Source organism: Pimephales promelas, chromosome 21 (assembly GCF_988280905.1).
Source record: "Pimephales promelas chromosome 21, fPimPro1.hap1.1, whole genome shotgun sequence".
Lineage (NCBI taxonomy): Eukaryota > Metazoa > Chordata > Actinopteri > Cypriniformes > Leuciscidae > Pimephales > Pimephales promelas.
In genome coordinates this window covers 11,420,077-11,438,809 of record NC_142789.1, presented here as the reverse complement: position 1 = coordinate 11,438,809, position 18,733 = coordinate 11,420,077, and the positions used below count along the sequence as shown (strand labels likewise).

The window sequence follows — 18,733 nt, the reverse complement described above, 5'->3', positions numbered from 1 at the left end:
TAAAGTACGATTATGAGTGGGTCCTGACACGTGTTCTCCAATAGAGTTCAGAATGCTTCTAAATGCCAACCCCAATGTATTTGTTGTTATCTACATGTATATAAAAGTCACCAACAATTAGGACTTTATCTGCAGCCAGTACTAACTCCAATAAAAAATCTGCAAATTATTTGATAATGTCTGTATGGTGCCCTGTGGCCTGTATGCAAATGCCAAGCTTGATTTATCATTTACACTAGATTACACTAGTGTTACATTAAGCACCAACACTTCAAAATAATTATATTTTAATCTAGACTTCTCAAGTAATTCTGAAGATAGTACTATAGATAGATTACAGCAACACCTCCACCTTTGCCTTTCAGACGTGGCTCGTTTTTTATAACATTAATCTTGTGGGGTTGACTCGTTTAAAGTAATGTAATCGTCTGGTTTTAGCCAGGTTTCAGTCAAACACAACACGTCTATATTATAATCTGTAATCATATCATTAACAATAAGTGCTTTCGGGGTTGAATATATTCAGCAACCCAACTTTATAATTTGTTAATCTGTATTATATCTATTTTTTATTTGTTGAACATCATATTCAATAATTACCCTCAAATGGGTTTGGGCGTTTTTTTTTCTACGATTAGATTTTTTTCTAATTCTAATTTCCTAATTCGAGGCAGAGGCACAGTCTCTATATGATGAAATCTAGGTGAAAGAGTCTCAATGTGATGGGATTTATCTGACTTCTGTGACGTCTGTGACCTGGTAAACAGTTGGTTTAGCCAGCCTGTCTGCTTCCTGACCCGAGCCCCAAATCGTCATGTTTGAGCTCTAAAGTTTCAAACATGAAACATGAAAAATGTGCCATATTACTAGAGAGAAGAGCAGCACCATCCTGGGAGGGATGAATACCATCTCTTTTCAACAGGTCAGGTCTGCCCCAAAAACGTTTCCAATTGACTATGAATACTATATTATTTTGCGGACACCACTTAGACAGACAGCCATTGAGTGAGGACGGTCTACTAAGTATCTCATCATTCCGGAAAACACATGTATCTCATCATACACATGCTCTCCCTGCTGGCTGGGGTCTCACTGTTTGATGAACACATTTGTTCTCAGCTCATTTTCTCTCACATATGAAGATTGTTAGTACTCATTATCATACATGCTCTGGTCTGAGAGCAACAGCACAGGTTTCAACAAAATATTTAATCCCTAGGAAAAACCTTTTTAGCCATCCTCAAACAACAAAAGGAAATTATTTTCACATAACTAATGTTTTAAAACTTTCGAAGAACAGTGCAATCGCTGAGTGGTACAGAACAACAATACACCAGCGCAAAATCATGTTAGTGCTTTGGATGTGTATTAACTCGCTATTTCAGCTATTAAGAGCTATTTCTCTTAATATCAGGTATTTCTTTATTCACAGGAAAGGAGGAAAAGACAGACAGAAATTGAGAATAAGAAAAGACAACTAGAGGATGACCGACGACAGCTTCAGCACCTTAAGGTAAGACACTGATATCTGAGGCCAACATATTTGTCATTTTATCAAGACTGCAGTCTATATTAATATAAAACCATAATTTAAAATGATAAACATTTTCTCAGGTTATGTAACCTGGTTTCCTGAGAAGGGAATGAGATGCTGTGTTATGGCTTTGCCGCTATGGGAACGCTTCTGTGTGACCACTGTCTGAAGTACGTGTGAAAACACTGCAATCTTGATTAGCTGACGTGAGGACAGGTGATGTAGTGTAGTGCGTCAGCAAGACCATAAAAGGGCCCTTACGCCATGGAATCCTCAGTGTGACAGCGTCTTGTTCCCTTCTCAAGGAGCAGGGTTACATATGTAAGTTGACGCTGCGTTATGGAGTTGATGCTATGGGAAAGTTAATACCAACGCCACCAGGGAAAGTGTCTACCCATCAAGGTTGTGACACAGACATTTGTTGAGCAGAGAGACTGGACCAACCCAGAAGGACATCCTCGGATTGAATCCATGTCCAGGCTGTTAAATCTTATGAATGTGTGGCCGCAGCACAAACAGGTTGCGAGGATGCACTATGGGTAGTGCCTTGGAAGATGCTACATCCCAGTGGAGTGAGGAAGCCAATAAAAAAGGCAAACTCCTAACTTAGCATTTTTGCTGGCCATACTGTCTAAAACATTCGATAAAACAAAAACGATATGCTACATCACTTGGCCTCGTGTCAACCAATCAAGATGGGCATTTTTTCACACATTCTTCAGACACTGGTCATGCAGAAGCGTTCCCATAGTGCCATGATGCAGCTTTGTGTTCTGTTCTAAAGGTAACCCACTATTTCACCCATTAATCTAAAAAATAAATAAATAAATAAAGTAAAATAAAATATAAAGGCAAGTCAAAGGCCTACTACAGTATTGAAGATGAAGTGACAGTTTACAGCTTCATTAACCCTTTCACACGTAAGTTTAAATTATTCTAACTGACCCCCCAGCGTGAGTTTTTCAAGGCGACCGTTATTTAGAACTTGCCACTTTAATGTTTCCATGGTGACGCGTCATTGCTCGTCACGTGACACAGCACAACCAGAACAGAGCGCGGAATGAATGATGATCTGCTTTTATGTCATTTTTCCTTTTTTTCCTTTAGTTGAGCCATTTTAGTTTCGTTTTCAGTTCAGAGAATCGGATCTGTTGGATTTATAACGTCAATTCATCCACTTCTCACGAAATACATGATAGTAAATGGCTGGTGAACTGGGAGAAGAATAGGATCAAATGTTAAGCTACTTACACAATGTGTATCTGATATGAATAAAACATGTCGTCTTATTATAATTGAAAGGATTATTATTGCCGCTTCTATAGACATCTGTGTGTATTTTACAAACTCAAAATCATTGTTTTGCTAGTACATATGTGTATTTAAATGTCTGAAACCTAAAATAAACATTATGTGGTTGAAAACACTCAATAGTTGTGATATATGACAGAACTGAGTGCGTCTGTCTCTGGCTGAGCGCCAGCCAACGCGCGAGAGCAAGTTTGAATTTAGCAGTTGCTGACGTGTGCACTGAACGTTCTAATCACACCGGTGTGATCGTACGCTCCAGGGACCAGCCAAGACTGATCACACCGGTGTGATCGTACGCGTGAAAGGGTTAAACTGTTTAACTCACGTCTCTTTTATTGAAGCCAATTTCTGGCACATAAGAAAAATGACCTACCAAGTCATAGTTATGAGATAAAAAGTCATTATAATGACGTACAAAGTTTAAGTTATGACATAAAAAGTCAAAATGATGAGATTGAGAATGATAACTTTGGTGAAATTGACTTTTTATTTTATAATTTACATTTTTTATCTCATAATTATGAGTTTGTGTAATAATGTTGCATTGGTCATAATTTAAATATTTTATGTAATAATTGAACATTTTTACAAGTTAAATTCATAGTTATTCATAGCTACTTTTTTGTAATAATTTTGTCTTATGTCATCATTTAGTTTTTGTTATAATTATAATAATTTTCTGTCAGTAATTACTCACCTTCATGTTGTTCCAAACCCACAAGTCTTTAATTTATCTGCAGAACACAAATTAAGATATTTGTTTATATCTTTAAAACTGAGTGCTAGATCTCTCCTCCATAGGCTTCTAAGGGATTGAAATTTGCCGGCCCAGAAAAGTTACTAAAGATATTGTTAAAATAGTCCAAGTGACTACAGTGGCCCAATCTTAAATTTATCAAGCGACGAGAATACTTTTTGTGTGAAAACAAAACAAAAATAACGACTTTATTCAACTATTCATTTCCTTCTGTGTGGCCTTCTGACGCGAGTTCGCGTAGTATAACAGCGCAGCGCTTCGTACGTCACACGCATCACACACATGACTAGCGTCGGGCAATAATGATCCTACATGTGATTTACAACATAGAAGCGCTGCGCTGTTACACCACACAGAAGGAAATGAATAGTTGAATAAAGGTCATTATTTATGTTTGTTTTTTGCACAATAAGTATTCTTGTCCCTTGATAAACTTAAGATAGAGCCAGATTTTTGGGTGAACTATCCCTTTAAGATTGTCTGATGATATTAGTGTTGACTGGAGCACTGTGATTTGGTGCAGTCTGGGCCAAGAACACCCCGTCAGACACAGGAAGGAGAATTTGCCATGGGGGGTGACAAGACATCCTGTTTGTGGAAAGAGGGAAATGCTTCACTCTGCTAAATATATGGTGTATTGTCTCTGTGGCCCTCAGGTCAGGTGTACATGATTGTGAACTGTTGGAGGTCTTTCTCCCCCATTTCTGTTTATGCAGTAGTTTAGAATATACATTTTAATGTCTTTGAATATAAGGGCTGATGGGTATTGAGACAAATTTCACAATTCGATTCGATTTCGATTCACAAGCTTGCAATTAGATTCAATTTCGATTACGATTCAATTTGATTCAATATTGATTATTTTGGATATCAGTTACAATAAATGGCAAATTTTCTCAAGGAAATCAAATCTCTTAACTAATGCTGTAAACTATGGGAGTCTAGTTGTAGCCTACTAGGCTTCATTAGCCTAATATGAAGGTAATAATTAACTGTTTTGTAGCTATACAAACACTTAAATTACACTTTTATTTATTTTTATAATAAGAAGATTATATGAAATATAAACATTTAAATGGTGGTCATAAAAACTTGCCATATTTATTCAAATATGCATTAAATATTGAAGAACATTAAAATTATAATGCATATGTAATATGGTGTGTATATTTGGCAAAATGCTCTTCTCTGGAGTTATTTTTTTCTAGCTGACTAACGAGTTGATGTGGGTTTTCTGAGGTAAATATGACGATACATGACATTGATTACAAGCTGTTTAACTGACGCCTATTACACGGTTGAAACGCGGATTGAGCGAATCAATGTGACATGATACGGATTTCGATAAGTTGTACTCTACCTTTTAACACACTTTCAGATGCTCATTCATGTTTGTTTCGCGCTGTAACTGATATTATTAAGCCGGAAGAGAGATCAGCGCTGCTGCTTCTCTTGAGCTGCACCAGAGCGATCTCACTCCACAGCGCCAAAACGTTATTTATGTTTTTGAATTTCTAAAGAAAATGGACGTAATTTGAAAATTGAGACTTTGTTTCATATCAGTAGTAACAAAGGACAAAGATTATTGCGATTTTTTGGATGGGCGTAGCCGCGATACAATGTTCCTTTCATTCAAATGAAACAGGATGACTAATCGATTCTTGAGATTTAAGAATCGATATCGTTTCGTAAAAATGAGAATCAATTAATATAGAGAAATTGATATTTATTACCCAGCCCTATTGGATATGTATGGAATATAGTTTACTATCATACAAATACTACTTCTTTAATGTCAGGGCTGTCAGTGGCGGATTTAGCAAATTGAGGGCCCAAGGCGAAGGTATGTATGGGGCCCCATCCGATCTTTTAAAGACCTGCCTATCCAAATACTGAATTGTGGATATGCAGGTAAAAGTAATCTATGGAGCAGTAAAGGTTGGAGAGGAGAAAAAAAACCTTCCCCTTTATAGCCTGCATACACTGCTTTATTCCAAAAATGAAGTTGGGAAGCAGATAAAACACAAAGTGTAGCATTACACAAACCAATAGTCTCGATGGAACCCAACAGACAATAAGGTTTCAGATAACACCTGTCTTTGCCCAATTACAGGAAATCTGTTTATTCTTTTTAAAGATCAAATCAATATCAATATAGTGTAACCAGCAAGACAAGTAGTTAGGGTAAACCCCCACAAACAATCATATACTTAGCAAAACATCATAAACGGTCATATACTTAGCAAAACATCACAAACTGTCATATTATTATGCCACATACTTATATGAAAATATTGCCAAGTCAGGTATATTTATATAGCGTATTTCACAATATAGATTGCATCAAAGCAGCTTCACTGTATCAATCAAAACATAATAACAATGTTCGTTTCTTAGCGGAAAAACATCCACGTGTGGTAGAGCTAGTCAAGGGTATTACTGATTGGTTAATTAATTTGAATATCCTCAAGATATTCTTGTGAGTGAGTGAGTGAGTGTTGGGTTCCATCGAGACTATTAGTTAGTAAGTGTGGTTGCAATTGGCATTGCACTTGAAATTGACAATCTAAACATTCTTTGACCAGGATGGCCAGCCTCGCGAGCCTCGTGGGCGACGCTCTTCATGGGTGTCGCAAACGGATCTGTCAGGGAATCCCGAGGCTGCCGAGGCACCTCAGGATTCTTCTGGCAGTTCTGATGTCATCGAGCCTCGCGGGGAACCCCGCCCAGCGGCTTCTTCTGTGCGAGCCAAGGAACTGATGCTTGATCTGTCTGCCTCTAAAGAGGTAGACGTGCTCAGCATCGAGGGCAGGGATTTTGGGGACGACTCGCCACCCCATGTCCCCGCACTTGAGGAGCTGGTGGAGGTTGTTTCTTGTGCTGTGGCCATTTAAATGTCAGTTGGCCACAAGAGAGGCAGGAAGCACTTACTAAGAGCAAGTTGGGCGAGCGCTTCCTGCAGCACAGGGAACACCATGGCGCTGCTTCAGACGTACCAGGCCAACCTTCTTAAACACATTCATGAGGGTGAGGGTCCAACTCCCAAAGACATCGCAGAGTTGAGGAAGGCCGCTGACTTGTCTCTCCGTGTCACCAAGGAGACGGCCCGTGCAATCGGCCGCTCCATGGTGGTGATGGTAGTGTTGGAGAGACATCTATAATTAAATCGGTCGTGCATCAAAGAGAAAGACGGGGCTTTCCTCCTTGATGCCCCGATTTCGCCTTCTGACCTGTTCGGCGACGCCGTAAATATAGTCGCCGACAGTTTTCAGGAGGCAAAGACACAGTCGGCGGCCTTCAAGCAATATCTCCCTCGCCGCTCGATGTCTGGGCAGCCACAGCCATCCTCCAGCTCCTCCGCCTACAGACAGGCCCAAAAAGAGAGCGTCTCGTTTAGAGCCCCCCCCCCCCCCCCTCAAGGAGCCTGGGGGCATAGACGACGCTCTCAGAGATCCTAGCTGGTCTAGGTTCTCTGCGGGCTGCCCCACCCGTGGTGGAACGACCGAGGTCGCCTCCTTCGTGGAGCCTGCAAGAAATCGATGTTTCTCTCCCGCTGTTGAACACATTTCGGGACACATCGGTTTCCAGCGAATGCAGGCAGCACTGTCCGCCCCACAGGCTTGCGGCCAGGCAGTATTCATGTTCACCCATCGAGAATCATTTCCGGTTCAGCCCTGCCGGGAATCCGCTTCAGGGGGTCAAGAACGAATCCTAATTAATACCCGAAGCCAGGCTCGAGAGGCTGGTTCTCTTGGTAAGATATTTCCATGCATGGAAAAATCTGACGAATATTTCCCCTTGGTCCCTGCGCACCATTCAAAATGGGTACAGGCTGCAGTTAGGTTTCCGCCCACCCAGATTCAACGGGGTGGTCTGGACTGTAGTCGACCCAGTGCAGGGTTGGGTATTGGAACAGGAAGTAAACTCCCTGCTGGCAAAAGAGGCTATAGAATATATTCCTCCACTAGACAGGGAGTCCAGGTTTTACAGCCGCTACTTCATAGTTCCCAAGAAGGATGGGGAGTTGCGTCCAATAATAGATCTCAGGCACCTGAACCATTCTCTGAGGAGATTCAGGTTCAAGATGCTCACTATTCCCACAATCGTGAGTCAAATTCAATCCGAGGATTGGTTTGTCACGGTAAAAATGACATGTTGATGCTTGAGGTCAGAGGAAAATGGGCCGACTGATTCAAGCTGATAGAAGAGCAACTTTGACTGAAATAACCACTCGTTACAACCGAGGTATGCAGATAAGCATTTATGAAGCCAACACACACAACCTTGAGGCGGATGAGCTACAACAGCAGAAGACCCCACCGGGTACCAATCATCTCCACTACAAATAGAAAAATGAGGCTACAATTTGCAAGAGCTCACCAAAATTGGACAGTTGAAGACTGTCTGATGATTCTCGATTTCTGTTGAGACATTCAGATGGTAGAGTCAGAATTTGGCCTAAACAGAATGAGAAGATTGATCCATCATGCCTTGTTACGACTGTGCAGGCTGGGGGTGGTGTAATGGTGTGGGGGATGTTTTCTTGGCACACTTTAGGCCACTTAGTGCCAATTGGGCATCGTTTAAATGCCACGGCCTACCTGAGCATTGTTTCTGACCATGTCCATCCCTTTATGGCCACATGTACCCATCCTCTGATGGCTGCTCGATACTCCAGCTGGATAATGCACCATGTCACAAGACTCAAATCATTTCAAATTGGTTTCTTGAACATGACAATGAATTCACTGTACTAAAATGGCCCCCACCGTCACCAGATCTCAACCCATTAGACCATCTTTGGGATGTGGTGGAACTGGAGCTTAAGACCGTGGATGTGCATCCCACAAATCTCCATCAACTGCAAGATGCTATGCTATCAACATGGGCCAACATTTCCAAAGAATGCTTTCAGCACCTTGTTGAATCAATGTAGAATTAAGGCGGTTCTGAAGTTGAAAGGGGGTAAAACACAGTATTAGTATGGTGTTCCTTATAATCCTTTTGGTATATTAAAGTATAATAGTGCAATCGTAAAGAAGGACTCCTTATTAATGTCCTAGTAACGGGGATCAGCCAATCAGCGCCTTTGTTTTGGAGTCACGGAGAGGACACCCGTTTTTGCGCGAACTGATAGGTTTCGTTTTTGAGTTAGTGGTGAGAGAGGCCAGGAAGCACATCGTAGATATTTCTGAAGAGAATAGTTAATAAATCAGTAATCTGTGCTGCTATCTGTGCATGTGTGCGTTCAGAGACATGTGAGTACCCTGGTGAATGTTTTACATATGTGTATTTTTGGTGTATTAGGGTATTTATGAGTGTTGTTTAATCTGAGGTACTCAGTTGAAATGCAGTATTGTTAGCTTAAAGTTCGCTAACAGCACATTAATGCCTAGTATTATAGTGTTGCACTACTATTGTGCTTATGAGTATTCATCTGACACTGCATAGTTATCCATGGAGTGTTTATAATGATTATGTAGTAGAGAACTATGTGTCTTTGGTTGTTGTTGTTACTGAGGCTATAGTTTAATAAGAAGCTAATGTGTGCTGGTATATTATTTGAGCCCGTTCACATCCCAAAGCGCCATATAGGACGCTTTTGCAAAAGCGTAAATATCCAACGCACATGGCACCCTTTAACGTGAAATGAGACGCAGATTTGGGCAGAAGGCGCCCCCTAGTGGTCTATCCCTTACCCAACACCATACCTAAACTTAACCATTAACCGAAGCGTCTCATTAGACGTTAAAGGGTGCCATGTGTGTTGGATATTTACGCTTTTGCAAAAGCGTCTTATATGGCGCTTTGGGATGAGAACGCGTTGATTATTTTGGTTATTTGATTTAAATAGCTAAAGTTACCTGAAGGGAAGATTATACTAAATGACAAGTATTAGCTTTAATAATATCATCCTGACAGCACTTTTGTTACTTGTATGCTGATATTTTTCTTTTCTTTATTGTTTATCGTAGAACCACACATACTGTACATTTTAAGAAGACAGACAATCATCTGTTGACTGTCAATAAACCCCTTCAAGAGAGTCAGAGCATCCAGTTGCATTCTTACCGATGCACCACAGTGGTCACTTATCCCAACAAGCTACAGTTACAGTCCTAGCTATCAAAGTCTTCGTTTCAGCAATATATAATAATAGTTAATAAACATAAAAAAAATATTAACACAGTTAATAAAATATGAAAATGCCATATGCACAACAAAAATAGGCTCTTTTGGTGCTTTTCCACTGCATGGTACATCTCGATACAGCTCAGTGCGGTTCAGCTCGGTGCGGCACGGTTCGGCTCGCTTCCCTTTTCCACTGTGTGATACGACTATTTAAATCTAGTGGGTTTGATGTCTCGCAAATACAATGGCGCTAGTGACGATTCTGACTGACCAATCAGTGATCTGCAGTATTTTCATGTCACATTTTAGTATCGGTACGTTTACAATTGGAACCTCAACTGAGGTGGTACCATTTAAAGCGAGCCGTACCATACCATACCATGCAGAGGAAAAGCGCCATCAGTTAACCACAATGTTATGAGACTTATATTCATATTTATTTCAAATTATTTTGGTCCATAAACTCAAAAACAACAACCTAAAAAACAGGTCTAAAAACAGGTTATTTATGTGATTGATAACATAATTAGCAAACATACATGCCATGGCATATATGATGAACTGCACTATTTATGGTTGTTTTCAGAATTGGTAAGGCGTTTATACTTATTATGCTATAAGTGTGTGGCCTGTGCTACAAAACTTAAACATCTGTAGCACCAGTATGTTCAAAAAGAGTTAACGCATACCCCTGAGTGTCCACCATGTACGGTGTGCTTTTATTTTCTGTATACATATATACCCGGTTGAATTAATATTTAGTTCAATCCCAAAACTCTAGAGGGCACATGCTAATAGGTTCTTTACATGCAATCTGGAAGCAATCACTTAATTACCACATGGCACAAGCTGATTGGCCCTTTCCTGATCCTGCAGCCAATGAGATTCCTTAATCAACATTTACATAGTCTGGTTCATTGTTCAGAGTTCCTCTGAAACCCCCCACCTCCCCAGCTCTACCTACCTAGATCTGCAACGGGATTTATGTATGTCTATTAAACCTTAAGTTGAAATTATAGTACTAAAATTATTAAAACTGAAATAAAACTAAATTAGGCTAAATAGAAATATTTAAATAATAATGACAGAGGCAAATAACAAAATTTCTTCAAATTGAAAAAAATAAAATAAAAACTTATGAATAAATAATACTATAATAACACTGCAATTTTACTGTTTCACTGTACTGTTAACAACATCAAATAATGATTTTTGCCATTTACTTAACTCATTATTTCACCAAAATTGGTGCTCATGTGGCATAGGTTCGAATGTACAATAATACCAAAATACATCTTGTGTTAATCTATTTTGAGACAGTCTGAGAGACTTTATTGTAAAGTGGATGCTTTTTCGTTGCATGTTATGCTTTCTTCTTATTGTAATGCTTTATTCATATTATGCTGTAATTAATTGGATCATAATTATTATTGACAGTCCTTCTTGTAAATATTGTGGAAGTTGAAACTAGCTGTGTTTTTTCTCTGTGTGTGTTTTGAAGCTCCACAACTTTAGAGCAGCTGTAGTTGAGAGACTTTGCTGTGCTGGCCAGAGATAAGATCCAAAAACTCTCCTCATTAGCAGTTTCTATGGAGCTTCCATTCAGAGTCAGCAAAATGCAAAGGGAGAGAAAGAGAAAGAGATGAATAGCCAGTGAATAATGGGCCGCAGGTCGCAAAAGTATGGAGGGGCCTCTGAGAGTCCTGAAAACACATGCTCTCTGATATATGAGCAGGCATTTGTCAATCTAAGATAGGGGCCAAAGGGTTCTGTCCAAATACAGAACAATTCAAACCAATTGAGGTATGAAGATATGCAGTTTTAGGCCCCTAGCCAAGTCCTGCTAAAGCCCATGTGTCTGAATGAAGTTTCATACTCATACAATTTCAGTATTTTGGCTCCAAAGCTTCCCTGTTTTGATTGGCTATTTGGTTACTTCAGACTGATTAAAGGATGTTCTGACAGGATGTTAATGATGTGGATTGGTTAGGTGTGGTTTGATTAGTGGCATGGGTTAACACAGTTCACATGACACATGATCGAGAGTGGTGAACTCTAATAGACCAACAAATGTCTTTGTTTTAATCTGTTGCCTAAAAATCTGGATCCATTTACTTTCGAAAACAATGGGTCTGCCACTATAAGCACATAGGCGCTTGTGCGCTTTGTCCTGTATTTTTTATTGCATTGTGTCAGTGAAGAGGTGTGTGTGTGTGTGTGTGTGAGAGAGAGAGAGTGTGGTCAGTATACTCTCCCACAGTGGGTTTCTGGAGAGTGGGAGGTGGCAGTTCAAACTAAAATGAAAAAGGAGATGAAAGAATAAAAAGAAACGAAAGAAGTAAGGTAAAGAATAAAAGAGAAATAATGCTCACTGATGACCTATACTCAAAATATGATTGACTTACCCTTTTATTGATGTGATTATTTTTAAAAGACCAGTGCTACTATGTATGTATGCTCATTGATCATATTCAGATGTTTATAGCTGGATAAGTGTAAAGTTTAAATTTTAAATTATCTGGTTATAAATTATCTTTCCTTATTATAAAAAAAAATGACAACATATCATCATTATAAACATTAATATTAATCTACAGCTCTATTGTCACAGAATTAAAAAATAAATAAATATAAAAATTACATTTTATTAATACAAATATTGCTTTTTTATTTCTGTAAATAAAGCTGAACAATTTTATAGAAAAGTAAAATAAATAAATAAATAAATAAAAAAAATCTGCAAGGGCAAGAACAGATCTGAACTATTGGCCAAGAAGTAGCTTAGAGAAGACAGAACTGGTGTCCATGAACTATTATGCATTAATCAAAATATATAATGTAGTATTAGCACATAAAGAATGTTATGACTTGACAGAAAGGAATAAGACGGCCATCTTCAAAGGTTTGATCAGTAACAGCTGGGAGAGACAGGGATGTCTGAGGCCTGCAGAGCATTTAGCAGTTAATGCCAAGAGCCCTTTAGGGGCTGGACGGCCACCAAATAATACAACTCGCTTCCATAATGCTCAGTCTTATCTATGATTTTTCTTTTTTGACTGCCTGTCAAATATCCATATGCAATAAAAGAACTAATCAACATAAATGATGCTAGGACTGCAATATACTAAAATCAGCAAAAATTGGATTTGGATTTGCTACTGTAAAAGGCTTGCATTGCAGCATTATTACCCCGCCCAGTCTATATTGCTGAAGTTTTGAAGGAACTGTACTTAGCTGAAGACTTTTTAATGGTTGATGGAAATGGGATGGGTACAGGACAGCCTATACACATGCGCATCTTATGCAGTTTGTAAATGGCAAACAAATTGGCATAGTTTAATGCTTACCAATAAGAGTCAAGAAAAGGGTAAGATCAGTTTCAGAGAGTAAATCAGAGCAGTGGTTGGTTTGGTGCCAAGGCAGCTTAGTGCCAGCTCAACACTTAGATTTTAGTGCCAATTAACTGAATAATTCAGGCTCTGAGAGCAAGAGCTGTGCACTATTTGGTTAGTAAAGATCTCTTCTCTCATAGGAGATCTCCAAAGGCTGGAGATAACATAATTCAAACTCTTTTGGGACATGTGTCACTATCATCATTGTTCAACTGATGCATGAATCCTCTCTCTCTCTCTCTCTCTCTCTCTCTCTCTCTCTATATATATATATATATATATATATATATATATATATATATACATACAGTCGGCAACGCGTCATAGTTGGGGGGCGTGGTCGGCGTGGGGGAAAGCAGCGCGACCATCCTATGTATTTGAATGAGAAAAATGTCATATTGCGAGTCATTTATGCCTGCCGACCGGCAACGGTACATTGCAAAATTAACTGTAATAGGTTATGATTGCCCTTATTTAATTAAAAACTGGATCAATGACCCAACCAAATGGCCGGAGGTGTCGTTTCCAGACTATTATATCTGGTTGAATCTTCAGGTAAGACATCGCGGAAGCTAACGGCAACACAAGCCTATTACTCAATCAACTTGCGTATAAGTTACTATAAGTCCATAAAACCATGTCACTTACCAATTGTACGTATGCTTCACTCCAAACTATTTATCCTTTTGTAAAACAGTGATCAGTAGTAGTAGCTACGAAGTTGCAGAGGGACTTTGCTGACAGTTATCCGAATTCTCACAGACTGCAGTCTGATAACCTTCAGCTGATAACGCTAATGTGACTGAGACATCCCTTATGAAAAACAACTAAAGGAATCTTGTAGTATTTTAGGACAAAATATTATAGTAACGTTAATATTCCTATAGGAATACTATAGTATTTTGGGACATAGCCTAGAAGTATAGAGGTATTAAAGAACATCACAGAAGTATTATACACTACTATAGAATACTAATAGCCATAGGATTACTATAGCTCTTTTTCGTAAGGGATGTAACGTCAGACAAATCTGGCCCACTGCCTAATACGAGTTAAACATCTACTACTTTATCACACAGGGACCTACTCACACAGTAATCTAATAAGATATGATTAATTTTGCCATTTTGTCCTCCTATTTGGTCCTGTATGTATGTAAGAAAGGCTGTAGAACTTCAATTTATAATTTGTTTGTTTATTGGTGGTACAGAAAACGACACCGCAACTCTTCGGCATGATTGTCCCATGTATTTCAATGAGCGCCAAGGCAATGTTTTCCCCCACGGGCTAAATTCACACCACGTGACGGGGCGTTCCCGGGGGCGTTCCCAGACCAACCGACTGTATCTATTGGTTATAACAATTTTTACAACATTGTAACTTCATTGTAACAACACCATCTTTACCCTAAATCTGTTTGCATTGGTAAAGAAAATATACAATAATGATTTGATCAAAATACAGTTAAACAATAGTGATATGTGAAATATGATTGCAATTTAAAGACTGTTTTCTATTTTTAAATATTTTGAAATGTAATATTTTCTTGCGGTGGCAAAGCTTTTTTCCATTCAGCAGCCATTACTCTTTTTCTTATTATTATCAATGTTGAAAATGTTGCTGCTTTCTGTTTCTGTTATCAGTGTCACACACTATCTTTCAACGGTTTGGGGTGTAATATTTTGTATAGATATTTATGTTACAAAACATTTCCATCTAAAAAAAGTGCTATTATTTTGATCTTTATAGATTAAAATGATATCATAGTTTCCTCAAAAATATTAAACAGCAAAAATGTTTTTTAACTTTGATGATAATAAGAATCATTATTAATCATTGAGCTTCAGTAATAATTTATTGATAGCTGAGCACAAAATATTAGAATGAAGGGTCATGTGACACTGATAAATGGAATAATGACTGTTGACAGTTCAGCTTTGAAATCACAGAAAATATTTAAACATAGATTATTTTAAATTTTAATTTTTCAGAAAATTATTGTTTTTACTGTATTTTTGATAAAATGGAATACACCACATGGATTACTTGTATACCATATACTGAAAACTGCATACAATATATATATATATATATATATATATATATATATATATATATATATACACACACACATACACAATGTGAAACATTGTTGCATACCTCTCTTGAAATACTTGATTCTGATTGGTCAGTTGCAGCAATAAATGCTCAAATATGTTCAAATGAAATAACTGACCACTCAGAAAAAAATAAAATACAAATTTGCATGTGAGTAAAAATGACATTTGGTGGAAACACTTAAAAAAAAAAAAATCAATGAATAATAAAAAAAAAGGCTATGATTGCTTCTATATCATTTATTACATTGTTTCACAGAACTTTGGATTATGGGATACAATGTTCCCCAGAGTATATTCTGTTTTACATGGCACATTTTGACAAATGCACAAGGTCATTTGAGTATTCCTTGCTTACAGAAAATGTGCGTTTTCTTGTAGTCAAAGGCACTGAGGGAAAGATGGCTGCTAGACGGTGCGCCCTCTGCAGGACCGGAGGAAGACGAGACCACAAAACAGTTGCGGGAAGACGAGGCCAAAACCAGAGGTCTTGAGGAGACCATTCTTAGGTAAACCAGTCACACCATTGCAATAAAGAGTTGCATTTGACACTTTTAATAAAAGGACTAGTAAACAGAAGTAGATGTCTTTATCCTACCTCTGTTTTTCAGTCCAGCTGCGGTTAGAGTCCCTAATGTGGGATCCATCAGCCTGGACTGTGTAATATGGATCTAGTGGCCAAGATTTTTCTCATGTGATTTGTCTCAGTTTATTTCTAATGGTGAAAAAGTGGCATGGGTCAGAACAGCCAGTTTGGATCTCCATTCCCTGATTAAATCTCTGCTCTGGCTGCTAGGGCTCCTGGCACAGAACTGGTATGCCAACCAGTGAATCATGCCAGTAAACAGCTAATGCCAGTAAGGCCTGGTGTGGAAGGCCCTCACACAACGGTGTGGCGTGATTTGTGAAAACAGATTTGAATTGCTACAGGTTCTTTAACTTTGTGAAAGTGTCTTGTTCCCTAATTTGGTACTGTTTAGAACCATTTTTCTTAAGAGCGTATTGTTTACTGTATACTATATTTATTTGTTTGGCTAGTGTCGTTGTGGGTTTTGGTTCTTTTGCTGTTGTAGGCTGTATGGACCTTTTATGTAATTTGATTAAGATCAGCCTGGAACTACTTTAGCCATGCGTTTTTTGCTTGTTAACCAATCAGATTCAAGCATTGCACTGCCCCGTAGTATAAAATGAATATTATTAATTGTAGAAACAATGACATTTTCCTTTTTCCTAAAGATAAACCATTCCCATTACGAAACCTTATCTTACAACGCTTAAGTAAGCTATTTTCTTTGCAAGACTTGTGATTGGTTATATAAAATAATATACTTAATGACCATCTTTTATTTTCCTCTGTCTCTCCCTTTATTAACCCAGACTGGAAAGAGAGCTGGAAGTGCTAGAGACAGGTTTGTCTGCAACATCCACCAAAGAGAACCTGTCAGACGCAGTACAGGAAGTCAACACCATGACAGTAGAGAAAATGGTGAGTTCTGACCACCAGCTCTTTCTAACCCATAAAACGCAGCAGGAGATATCAAGGCTTCTATTGAAGCATGACACACAATAGGGGGCCGTCTCATGTCTGGCTACACAAAGGCCATCTTGATTAAGGGCATCACTGCTTAAAGTGCAGAAATCTGTCTCACTCAAGCAGCATGCTCGAAACATTCACAACTGACTGACTTTTGCACTCACTGGAAATGTTATTGTTCTGCATTCGGAGGGAACTCCATAGCAATGTGAAAATAACACATTATTTTCTTTGATTGGACTTTTCTGTTGTGGTCAGAATCCTCTAAAGAACATCATGTCACTGTCCAGTGCATGTTGACCTCTAGTGCTTACAGTTTATGTCTTCAGTTGAATACATTTCCAAATTCATGTATGCCGGAATAGCTGGGTTTCATATGACGTCACGCCACTGCGTTGCCATGGCGCGAAATGCAAATGATGGGCAGGAAGTGATTTGCTGTATTTAGAAAGCACTAAAACAAACTCAAAATGCCTATATTTTGCATTGTTTACGGTTACTTAAATCGATCAACCCACGAGGAGTTTTTAATCGTGTACCAAAAGTTGTTGTTCATAAGGGGGGAAAATGTAAGAAATTGTCTGAAAAACTCTGGAAAAACGGCTTGCAAACCTACGCCTGCAGTCGGGGGGAGCCGAATAGGAAAATGCCCGTTTGTGCAGTGATCACTTTGTAAAAGGTGAGTTAATACAACTTAAGTGGCTATGTTTGTGTAACGTACCAGTTTCCGAACTTTGTAAAGTCAAAGTATGTCTGTAAGACGAGGTAGTTACTGATATCTACCGTCTCGATGGCAGGTAAATCGCTCCTTTTCATAAAATAAGGATCACATCCACGTTTGATTTTTTGTTTATATCTTTCTCTTGTAATAGCGTGTTAAGTAGTACAGTATGGACTATCCTCCATTGCGCTCTTCACTCCCTGCCCTCCATCTGAATTTTGCACGTCATCATAATCACTTAACTGAAACCCAGCTATTACTTTTGAGAATTAAGAAACAGTACCGTAGAGTTGTTCATGGCCAAATGTTCATTTTCTATAGAAACCCTTAGAATGGAAAAACTGAATGTTTTTTGTTTTTGTTGGGTTTTTTTTTACCAGTTGAAGTGTGTATTAATCTATGGGTAGATGTTAAAAAGCTAAAATTCCTTAAAACACTAACTAGTTTTACAAATGTTTATTTAACAATGTCCAATAGAGTATACAGTATACATATCACATGACAAAGTTCTCTTTTTTTTTCTGAACGTATAATGAAAATTCCCACATCTCAAATTATGTATTGTTTTAAATAGCATTCTGTGCTGGAAATGATGGTGGTTGAAATGTTAAACATTTTTAGTATCACATGACTGACTCTTTGTCTTATTGTGGCTGCTTGTATATCTAGCATTTTATGTGTATGCACAATAAAATATTATTTGACTAAATACAGCTTGATTGGAAAATACCTATAATAAGCTTACACGTTATACAGTGTTTACAGGTAGCTTGATTTTTCTTTTTCTTCACACATTACATATCTCATATTTCACCTTAAGCATGCTCTTGTCTTTACTGAAATTGTCTAGAGTCATTGGTAAACAAATACAGTAGAGTAAAAAAATGAGGTGGAAATGACACCTCAGGAAGTTAACAGGGCAGTCATAATTTTACACAATATATATATTTAAATGGTTTATACTTATTTCATATACTTATTCTTATATCTAAATTTTGACATTTCTGGGGTTCTCAGAAGCAGAAGTCATCATAGTTGGGTAAACTTCCATAGTTAAACATGGGAGATGACAACTAGTATAATTTCTGTAAAACAAAAAGGAAAACTTTCCAAAAGAGGGAAAAAATATCGAGAGATTGATTACAGCAGTCAGAACTTGAAAAAAAAAAAAGTCAAATTTGTCATTGTATTAGAAACATCAAGGTAATACAAGACAACATTAAGCACTATAAATA

The 18,733-nt window shown here is 38.2% G+C and overlaps 1 protein-coding gene across 4 annotated transcripts in view; it reads left to right on the top strand.

Annotated features, from left to right (window-relative positions):
• The window catches only part of palm1a (paralemmin 1a), a 65,812-nt gene that overhangs the window by 36,228 nt on the left and 10,851 nt on the right, over positions 1-18,733 (top strand). For all 4 annotated transcript variants that reach the window (XM_039655867.2, XM_039655868.2, XM_039655864.2 and 1 more), the window contains exons 3-5: positions 1,433-1,513; positions 15,625-15,752; positions 16,621-16,729. In XM_039655867.2, the coding sequence (XP_039511801.2) occupies positions 1,433-1,513; positions 15,625-15,752; positions 16,621-16,729 (318 nt within the window). The remainder of the gene's footprint in view (positions 1-1,432; positions 1,514-15,624; positions 15,753-16,620; positions 16,730-18,733) is intronic.